Source organism: Centroberyx affinis, unplaced genomic scaffold (genome assembly GCF_046629955.1).
Source record: "Centroberyx affinis isolate AG114_WGS23_722 - 3 ecotype Tasmania unplaced genomic scaffold, CSIRO-AGI_Caff_v1 ptg000824l_1, whole genome shotgun sequence".
Lineage (NCBI taxonomy): Eukaryota > Metazoa > Chordata > Actinopteri > Beryciformes > Berycidae > Centroberyx > Centroberyx affinis.
In genome coordinates this window covers 52650-63456 of record NW_027279424.1, presented here as the reverse complement: position 1 = coordinate 63456, position 10807 = coordinate 52650, and the positions used below count along the sequence as shown (strand labels likewise).

Genomic DNA, 10807 nt, shown 5'->3' with positions numbered 1-10807 from the left:
ATTTTAGTCTATTCAGAAGTGGGCCTTTGGGTGCTGTCCATGTGTCAAGGCACGCAGCCTTGACAAGGCACACAGCCTTGACAAGGCACACAGCCTTGACACATTTAGAAAGCTTCCTTTTCTCTGCGAACAGACTGAATGATGGGCAGGCTAATGAAAACAATGGCAGTGGGAACGTAGATTTTCTTTCCTCTGCATACACTGACCTCGTTCCAAGTGATTTTCCATTTGAAATCAATCAAACATAAAAATAACTTAGACAGAAAGCTTTTACAGTAATCAGACCTAGATGCCTCTTGGACCTACTTGGACTCTCAACCCAAACACTTGTAATCTCTGTCTTGACTTGATTAGACATAAACCTCTTAGAAGGTTACACATCGGACACCTGTTGTCATGCTCTGTCTAGTTAAGTCTCAGGGCTTAACCTCACTTCATGCCTCCAGCAGCCTTGACTAATGCAAGTCAGAGCACCTCAAACATCTTCACCTCCAAGTGAACTTCTCTGTCTGGTTCACCTGAGCTGCACTTATGACCAATAAAGGATTCGTTTTTTGTGAGGCTTAACAGCTCAAGATAATTGGTCTTGCACAGACCTGTTGTCACATTCAAACATCTATAAGGGCCTAACCACTACTGATGTTTGAGAATTAGAAATTATACAATAAGTTTACCATGCAACGATAAGTACTGTGGTTAATTTGACATAACCTCTGGCTGTTCTCTCCATCCCGACACAACCCAGCCTTTCCACTTCAGTCCCCTGTACTTTTCACTGAAGAAACCATTACATTTCACAATGTTTTTCCCAAGTTCAGGTTATAATCAACTCAGCATAAGGACATCAGGGAAGCACAGAGGGATTTGATCCAATTTAGTAATGTATTTGCTAACTTCTTTAGAGGAGGTTAAATATAGCACATCACAGTGATCCCGAGTGCAGACTACACATTACATTGTGTAAATAAAAGCTTAATCACTTACTTTGCCACTTTGGGCATGCCAGGCTTAATGTGATCTCACCTTAAGGTAAACTAAGCTGAGCTATAGGAAACACTCTTATCTGTAAGACTCAAATAGAAAGAGAAAATTATCCATACAAATTTGGAGCCAAAGTTTTTCTGATGGCCACGTTTGCATTCATGTGCAACAATGAAGATAATGTATCTTGTAACTATGATGACACTATATTCAGATCTATAAACTGTACACTCTAATCTGCTTGACGTACATTTCCCCCATGTCCCCCCTGTATCGAGACAGAGAGAGAGAGACAGTAAATATGAATCTCTGTGTGTTTTATGTTACATGATCTGTTTGATTTGCATTTCTTACAGTTACTCTTTACAGTTTAGTATATGTTTTAATCATGCTGTTTGTTTATGATTATTAAGTATTACCATTATTTTTGTAAGCTTTGGCACCATAAGAATTACTTGTCATGCCAATAAAGCTGATTGAAATTTGAAAATTGAAAACTGACAGAGACAAAGACAAAGAGGGGCAGAGAAAGACAGAGAGACAGAGAGGGACAGAAAGAAAGAGTTCTGATGCAGAAAGACAAAATGAGACAGAGAGAGAGTAGGAAAGAGTGAGAGAAAATAAGCTTTTATATATATATACACATATATATGTATATATATATATATATATATATATATATATACATATATATATATGTGTGTGTGTGTGTGTATATATGACAAATCTCCTGTGACCATTTCTCAGAAAGCTAAAGCAGGAGTCCATTTCAATTTCCATGCAGTGGAAGTGGGGAGGGAGTTTGTCTTTTGCGGTGAGGTGCACCTTGGAGCCGTCCTGCTTTCAGCACCTTTACAATCAAGTGAAAGGCGTGGGTTCAAGGATCATCACCCAGAGGAATTACTCTTTGTTAAGTCCAGATCTGAAGGACTTATTCTTAGACTTAGGGCATCTAATCTCAGGTGTCCCACTCTGTGTTCCCTCATACAGTGGAGTTGTGGGTTACTGGACTGCTAGAAGACCCAGGAGTAGTAGAGTCTGCCTGTGTCTGCTCTTAAAAAGCTTTCCATCCATGCATCCCTCGGTTTCCTTACCAAATGCTTCTTACTACCTGGGCCCAGAGCAGGAGCCCCCGCTGTCGCGCGCTGGCTTCATCACTCTCTCTGTCATCATGGGCATTTTCACCGGCCCAGCCATCATACTCAACGCTACAGTGATTATTGTGTCCCTCATGCACAAGCAGCTGAGGCAGCCACTCAACTACGCTCTGGTGAACATGGCTGTGGCTGACCTAGGCACGGCAATGACAGGAGGGGTGCTGTCTGTGGTCAACAACGCCCAGGGGTACTTCTCCCTGGGAAGAACAGGCTGCGTGATGGAGGGCTTTGCAGTGTCTTTTTTTGGTGAGTGGGAAGAGGAGTAACACATAACATAACACAATGTAGGTTATATGTTATGTTTTTGACTGCCTATTCCATCATAGCTCAGTAGTATTGTAATGTAGAGTTCCTTTCCTACATGTAATACAATATCTGTTCGTCTAAGTCATTTTATCCCATTGTTTTTAATGCTCACAATCAATATTTTTAGTTTAACAAACATTTGATCGCATGAAACATTTCATCATTATGTTGATGTCATTTTCATTTAATCGCTTAGCAATGTTTATTCACGTTTTGTCAGTGTGCCTCTAATTCCACCAGCAACACCCCACTGTTTCTCCCATGTGTCTCACTGACTTTGCCTGACTTGTCTGCAGGAATCACATCTCTGTGTACGGTTGCTCTGATAGCAGTGGAGAGAATGTTTGTTGTTTGTAAGCCACTGGGACTAATATCGTTCCGACTAAAGCATGCGGCTGGAGGTGTGGCCTTGTCCTGGCTGTGGTCCCTTATATGGAACTTACCCCCCCTGTTTGGCTGGGGCAGGTATGAGCTGGAGGGTGTGGGGACATCTTGTGCGCCGGACTGGCACAACCGAGACCCTAAAAATGTCTCCTACATCCTGTGTTACTTTGCCCTATGCTTCGCCATTCCATTTGTCATCATCTTGGCATCCTACGCAAAACTAATGTGGACCTTACACCAGGTGAGCTATAGCTTCATCATAGGCTGCATTTGTTTGCATGTAACATAGGTTCATCCACAAATTATCAACTTTACAGTGTCTCCTTTTTTTCTCTGGTGGTTAATATGTGTACATTATGTTGCAAAAGTCCATTTTCCATGACATTGTGTGTTCCAGGTGTCTAAGATGGCCTGTGTGGAAGGGGGCTCAGCAGCTAAAGCAGAAATGCAGGTAGCCCGCATGGTGATTCTGATGGTGCTGACGTTTCTGATCAGCTGGTTGCCCTATGCCAGCCTGGCCATGCTGGTGGTCTACAACCCTGATGTGGAGATCCACCCCCTGGTTGGCACAGTGCCTGTATACCTGGCCAAGAGCAGCACTGTTTACAATCCTATCATCTACATCTATCTCAACAAACAGGTACTGTAAGACCACATGCGCAGATAATTTATTTTATGTACATATTTAGCAAGCTATGATAAATAAATTGGAGAGGGGAAAGTCATGTTATGGACCAGCTCTAGAGTACACTGGTCTTTTTGGGGCATCAGCACCATCTAGTGGAATTTATAGACAGTATGTTATCTCATTATCCACCCGAGTTACAGTGTGTCTGTGATTTTGTTACCGTGTCTGAAGCTTTGTGTGCATTGCATAATTTTGTTTCCTCTAGTTCCGTAAATACGCGGTGCCCTTCTTGCTGTGTGGGAGTCAGACCTGGGTGGAGGACGAAGTATCAGAAACCACTGTCGAGTCTGCAAACAACAAAGTGGCTCCTTCCTGAAATTTACACATCTACTGTTTGAATTTCATTATTGATAAAAATTTGTCTTAAATATGTCAAGATTCACACATCCTTTCAGTGTCAAAATGTTTGCATGTTTGGATTTTTTTTTTATTGTGAAATGTGTTGTGATTTTAAAGTAAATGTGAAGATGTGATATCAAGGGTAAAGTTTTAATGGTGGTGAATAGAGTATGCAGTGTCTACTTATTCTCTAAAAACTGCAGAAGACAAATAAAGGAGAACAGTAATTCAGCATAAGTTTATTCAATAATAATAGAAAATAAAATCAGTATCGATTCAAATAAAGTCAAGGCCAAAATAAAATGGAAAAATACAAAAAATGTATTGATACAAAACCTAGAGGGTTATAGTAAAGCATTTGCTACTAAGAGAAATTATGTTTACTGAATAAAAACATTACAGAGCAAATATCAAGACTTTCAAGTAGAGAACATTACCATGGGTCTTTCCATACTTTTGTACATATTTTACATTATCCTCTATTTTAATACATCATTAAGAACATTAATAGTTGTAATAGTAATGATAATCATAACAATATGATGAAAACTAATAAAAATGTTCAAATCAATAGGTGTTTCTCTGTAAACTGGTACTTTACCATTGGATTTTTTTCCCTACCCGCGAACAGAGGAACAGTGCACCTTGAAAATATTTTTTTTAAATACTCTTTCATTCCCAGCATTGTAAGGTGAGGTGTAAATGACAAATATAGAATTCACTAAACCATACACACAGTCACAAAAAGTACAAAATTGTCTCACCTTAATACACAAATCTGTTTAGAAAAAGGAGAAACAAAAGCACTATACAGTTACTTGTGCAAAGACAAACAGCTATGTGCTAATATTTAAATACCATTGGTATAGACTGAACCAAATCATTATTTTCTTTTTTTTCAGGAATCCCTGACATGAGGTAAAAGTAAGTTGTTTTCATCTTTAGTTTAACACAACTTTTAAAAGTGTTTACAAAATAATGCATATCTTCAGTTCATCAGTACTGTAATTGCTACGAATAGTACAATGTGCCTGTTATGTGCATTGGTCCTTTTATATGATACTCATCAACAAAAGGACTAGAACACATTTTTTTTACTCACAAACAATTCAAAGAGCCCTTTCAATGTGCACACAAAGTGGAAAACCTACATTTTCATGACAGTATTCGGTTGAATTAGAGTACAGTACGCACTCAACTACAAATCAAACACTCATGAACAACAGATCACATAGTTGTCTTACCCTAAATATCCTCTGTGCAAATTCAAACTCTCAGGGTATTGCCTAAAAAAGCCCATTTCAAAGTATTTTGTCCAGTATCCTTATTGTGATTGTGATAGATTAATATTTGATGATAGCTGATAAAAACAAAAGGATTTCTTATTGTCTTGTGTTCCAACTTGTGAGCTTCGGTTGTCCCTTGTCATGGGTCCAGGATCAGTTCACCCTCCCAATATCATTTATTTAAATATATGATGAGAGGAAAAACATAAAGCAAATGAAAGACCAGGTTCATGGGGCAGCTTCACCCTACTCAATTCAATTTTCTTGCTAAAACTCCACTGCGGGACACTGTGACAAACAAACACGTTGAGACAGTGATATGTTGTCCCCGATGCCTAACGAGGTATACTGTATGCAGGAACCAGGCAGGCTGAGAGAGAAAGGGGTGGGGGGTTAGTATTGCTTAGCCTCTCTCCAGCTGGGACGCATCCTGACATGAGGACTCCCTCTGTCTTTCCACCTACAACACAAAAGCATCTCTCACCTGCTGACGGCCTTTGGATGCGTGCATGCTTCTCCTGCCACCACAGGCTCGGTCCAAGCCCTCACACACAACATGAAGGCTAAGATGTGATAACGAAGATTCAGTACAAAGGTTCAAAGGAATCACACCATGATCGACACAGAGTATGTCCAGGAAAATCCCAGCACAAGCAGTGAGATATACTAATTTATCCCTGTTATTAACATCTATCATTTTTCGTTCTTTCAGCAGCAAAAAGGCATTTCAGTAGGGGCTGATGAAACCTAGGTTTGACTTTGAAACCAACTAAAAAAAGCAGCATTGTTAATGCACTATGCATTTTAAATTCTTGTGCATGCCCTGCACAAAATATGCAAACAAATGTTCATCACATCTGTATAAAATTTCAGCACAGGATCCTTGAGGCTTACCTTCTAAAAATGCTCCTTTAAAGGGGGCTTAACCTTATGCAACTGGTGTTGGTTTGGTGAAGTAACACATATACTCCTATTCTCATAAAACAAAGCCATTTGCATATCTTGTGCAGTAGTGTTGTCACACAAGCATAACCTCTTAAAAATGCTGTTTTCATAGGCAAAGTAAAGGGTGCATATTAGCAAAAAATAAAAGGCAAATAAATATCAGAATATTGTACCTAATAAAATAATGCAGTTCTGCTTTTATAGCATAATAGGAGTCACAAGGGTCCATATTGCTGATCTTTTAAATGGTACATAATTACAAAATATAGAATATCTCTTTACAAAGTTTTCTTTTGTTATATAATACAATTTACAGCATATCAACTATGAAATATTAATCAGGCTATTCTAAAATTTAAAATAACCTGCCTGCTAGTGCATTTATCACAAATGCTTTTGTCGCTTCAAAAGTACATATCTCAAGTTGAATGATGCTATAAGTAGGACAGTAATTTCCTGCATAATCTGGTACAACTCTACTGGTGCTCTTCTCTTTTTGACTCATCTAGAGCAATCATTTAAATGTTCTGGTCTAACAACATAGGGATCAAGTTCTTCTAATGACTACGGGAGGAGATATGCCTTTCTATGCTTGCATTGAAAACTTGCATGATATGCCAAACCTTAATAAAGTGACTGAGGTAATGACATCTTACATCTGATTGTCATCACCCTAAGAGACCCGCCCTCCAGTATCTCACACCTGTGCCAATGGGTCCATCTCCTTCACTGACAACAATGTCCTCATCTCTGATTGGCTGTGGGCTGGACCAGTATGTCACCTCCGAGTCAAGGGCTTTGACAGGAGGGCGTGGTCAGTCCCCTCAGTGCAGCTGGGGTGGTAGCTGGCTCTGTGCTGTGACCTCCTTTGCTGGCAGGTGGAGAACAATTAAATGGACGGGACTAATGCGTCTCTCTTCTAGGTGCCTTTTCTCTTCAATGTAAAAGGCACTTCTTTTGGTCAGAGCCAATAGATGCATTTTCTTTTTATATTTTCACTGATGGTATTCTGACAAGGTTCTAGTTTGCAGAGTTCTCCAGCCACTGCTATAAAGTTGTGATGCATATCATCTCGTCTGCCAGGTCCTCCTCATAAGGAGCTCTGGGTTCTGTCTCCGGCTCCTCGTCACTGTAGCTGGCTGCGGTGTCCTGCAGTTCATAGTCCCTTGGAGTCAGAATGGGGAACACGTTGACCCCGTTGACGCCCGGGGCCACGCCGCCGTTCAGCAGGTGGCTGGCCGCACTCTCCATTTCATCTATCGTCATCTCACAGGCGTCTGCTATCTCATGCTTTGTGGCAGCGACAAACTTGGGATCCTTGGCATATCTCCCAAGCCCTTCCGATATCAAAACCTGCTCGACAGCATGTGTGAAAAGAAATATGTTACTGAGGGTTTTCGAAAATGTTCTTTCACGACTTCTGTAATGCATTCACTTATTTGCTGTAGCATAACAAGCCTGAAGCCTATTTGATTACTGTATACAAGTAAAAAGCAATGCCTGTGAGATCTGATTATCTGGTCGGGGACACCTCCAATTTCCATACCCCCCTTCCCTCCTTACGTCCCCGCCAACCCTCAGACTCACCGCTTCCACTAGGCTGGTGGCGCTGCCTCTCTTCTGGTGGTACTGGTTTCGGTACTCTGGCGGTACCTGCAGGTGGACCGGCGAGTAGGACCTCTGGGAGTACTCGGGGTCGTCTGTGTACCAGGAGCTCTTGCGCACAGACACCTGGCTGCTGGCGGCACTCTCTCTATGTGGGTGATCCACACGGATGAGTGGGGTGTAGTATGGCGACTGGTCTTTACTGGCTGGGGTGGCGGGGGGCGTGGCCCAGGAGCGGGTGGAGCGGGTTGGGGAGAGGCGGTGGGCCCTGCTGGAGTCCAGGCCTGCTACAGCCATAACCTGACGGGGTAGGAGTGAGTCATGAATACAGATTTTACAGACAGCTGCATAACAAGCAGTTGTAGTACAGTCAAACTGTACTATTATTCTACTACTACTACTCTTGGAGCATGTGTGCAACACAACTCTCTTCTATTTCATATATGCATTTTACCTTGTTTCAACAAATACATTTTTTTAATCGCTGTGATGTATAGCATCAGTCAATTTCAACTTGCAGTTAGTGATAAGGTTGAGGGAAGCAGTCATGTAATAACACAAACAAAAGTCCAAAATGTGACACAAAGGAGTGTATATGACAAGATTAGTGAGTAAACAGTACAGTTGTGACTATGAGTGTTACCTGGTGCTGCATAAGGTGCAGTGGTAGAGCAGTACGCTGATGTGGAAGCTCGTCCTGGCTACTCTGCCTGCGCAGACACTCAAAGTTGAAGGATGGCCTCCTGTGACCTTAACAAGTGAGGAGTGGACTAGTGAGTGACCTCATGCAGGAAACTTTGAATGCAAGCAAAACATTAAGACCACAAACACTCAAAGGAATATGAAACTGGGTGAATGGGTAAATGACAAAGTTTAATTAGGTTAAATGTCCTGTGAAATTCTATGTATGTTTTGTGTGCGTTGCTTAAATCTAGCATACATACAGTATGATTCAAGAAAGGGTTAGGGTCATTTTGTATCCTGTTTAATTTAGTGTCTTGTCCTGTGCTGTTTTGTGTCTTGTCCTGTGCTGTTTTGTGTCTTGTCCTGTGCTGTTTTGTGTCTTGTCCTGTGCTGTTTTGTGTCTTGTCCTGTGTAATGTGGGTCTTGTACCTTTGGGTGGCTACTGTGTCCTGTCCATGTCTGTGTCTTCCTGTGAAATATATATCCTGTACCTTTAGGTGGCTTTTGTGTTTTCATGCTATCTATGTATGCACTTCTGTGATTTTTTTCTGAGGTTGTAAATGTGGTATTGTCTGGATAGATAGCCTACAGTCTACAGCTAATTTTTTTTTTTTTAAAGGAAACTTTTCTGTTAATTTTAGAGTTTGGCAGCTTTTTACAATTGATAGAATTTAGTATGGAGCATCTTATGTAGACATTGATATGGAAAGCGTCTGAACCATGCTGCATGCTGAGTAAGGAGATACCTTGAGGTGTGGCAGGAAGCAGTCGTCTCTTTGGCGACCTCCGTGAGTCGCGGTAGAGAGGCTGCTCGTCATCGTCATAGTAACTGTCAGGGTGATGGTAACCTTTGGGAGTCTCATACTCTGTGTCACTGTTCTGATACCTGTCAACATATTGAACATAGGACTTGCTTACTAAAATTTCTGTTTTCTTGGGAGAGTTTCCCATTCCTTCTCATAAGCAGGGCAAAATAGCTAAGTAAAATTCAAAAGGAAATGCAAAGTAGTAATACCTGTCCCCTGACAGCATGCTGTCATCTTCATAAAACTCCTCCCCACTGTAGTACTCCCCAGAGAAACGGTCCTCATCCAACTCCTCCTCCCTGCGGATGGTCGGGTGGTGGCTATCCCCTCCATGGGACCTGATGGAAGGTCATGCACAGGGGTCAGAGGTGCACAGTGTTGCTCTTCAGGGGGTCATGGGAATAGGGCCATGCACTGCCATGCAGACGCAAGCCTCCAGGGGGCAGCGATGCAACTGAACACCCTTATTTACCAAGTCACCACAGCCTAACCAAGACAACAGGCAGTTTCAAGCTGAAGAGCATCACTCAGTGTTTTATTTGACAACAGTTTAAAAGGGAAATTATGAACGCTGTTCATTTTGATATCCTTAGTCAAATTAATTACAACACAGATCTCTTTCTTGTTATGAATCGTGAATACAGGTAATTTGGGGGATATTTGTGTAAAAGGAAACTAGCGCTGTCATCAAATTAGGATTTTAAAAACATTCTCATACACTTCCTTGGATTCAGGCAGGTCCTCCTTCAAAGCAAGCACGTCACTTCTTTTGGTGGTGCTCTCCTTCCTCGCCGACACATGCATAAAGCAGGACTGGTCTAAGTTGTATGCTGGCCACTCACTCTTAATTTGATCTCTCCTTTTACTTTGAAGCATTGACACAACTTTGTTATAATAGAAGCTAGTGGCAACGAAACAAATGACTGGCCAGCATATAGTACATAACACTGACTTAGCAGGGATGCAACCATTCACTGATCCAAAACCAAAATGAAACAAATAAATAAATAAATAGAAAAATATATTCCCCCTTTGCTGTGGAGACATACTGCTGGAGCCACACCTAGGAAAACAACATACCTAACATAGGTCTCATAGTAGCGCCTTCTGTCCAAGAAAGCAGAGGGATGGTTGAGAGAAAGCATTTTGGTTAGGCAGGAGAAAGGGAGAAGGACGGGACACAGAGAAAAGGGGGAAAGCATGACATATATATCATACAGTATATGAAACATATACAGCATTCTCATATATATGTATGAGGAGGAAAGAGCATGGTGGCAGATGCACGCTCCAATGTTGGTTGACAATTCCATTTTCTTCACTTAAGATAGGAAACAAACTGAAAATCATTTGTCTTTCGTAAAGTGACAGGAATGAAATTGTCCCCCAAACTTATTCAGTATTGAACAAAGAAAGGCCCAATACTGGAGTGGCATACTGAACATGTGGAATGGGAAATCTGGAGATAGTGTACTATTGGTCACTTATGAAATTAACTGTCAGCGTGAAAGAGTGCTTTTGATCCATTATGGAATGAAGGGTTTCTACTACAGGTCTGTGAAAAGAAAAGGTCTGATAAGAAGCTGGTTCCTGCCTGTGGGAAAAAAACACTTATGCAACAGATAA

At 41.3% G+C, this 10807-nt stretch overlaps 2 protein-coding genes across 2 annotated transcripts in view; one reads left to right on the top strand and one right to left on the bottom strand.

Annotated features, from left to right (window-relative positions):
• The first annotated feature begins 2053 nt into the window (after nt 1–2053).
• Nucleotides 2054–3832, top strand: LOC139645120 (parapinopsin-like). The gene is made up of 4 exons (XM_071520736.1): nt 2054–2384; nt 2741–3069; nt 3226–3468; nt 3722–3832. The coding sequence occupies exons 1-4, from the start codon at nt 2054–2056 to the stop codon at nt 3830–3832; spliced, it is 1014 nt and encodes a 337-aa protein (XP_071376837.1).
• A 3301-nt stretch (nt 3833–7133) lies between these two features.
• Nucleotides 7134–10807, bottom strand: part of cacna1da (calcium channel, voltage-dependent, L type, alpha 1D subunit, a) — a 37380-nt gene continuing 33706 nt past the window's right edge. Inside the window, exons 42-47 of the mRNA XM_071520699.1 lie at nt 10262–10288; nt 9391–9519; nt 9122–9261; nt 8335–8441; nt 7674–7991; nt 7134–7439 (exon numbers count right to left, since the gene is read on the bottom strand). Of these exons, the coding sequence (XP_071376800.1) occupies nt 7134–7439; nt 7674–7991; nt 8335–8441; nt 9122–9261; nt 9391–9519; nt 10262–10288 (1027 nt within the window). The remainder of the gene's footprint in view (nt 7440–7673; nt 7992–8334; nt 8442–9121; nt 9262–9390; nt 9520–10261; nt 10289–10807) is intronic.

What these genes read in the sequence shown, in the direction of transcription:
- LOC139645120 (XM_071520736.1), top strand. Translation starts at nt 2,054, where the DNA reads ATGCATCCCTCGGTTTCCTTACCAAATGCTTCTTACTACCTGGGCCCA. An exon ending in CTTTGCAGTGTCTTTTTTTG is followed by an intron (nt 2,385 to 2,740) that starts GTGAGTGGGAAG and finishes ACTTGTCTGCAG; the next exon opens with GAATCACATCTCTGTGTACG. An exon ending in ACATCTATCTCAACAAACAG is followed by an intron (nt 3,469 to 3,721) that starts GTACTGTAAGAC and finishes TGTTTCCTCTAG; the next exon opens with TTCCGTAAATACGCGGTGCC.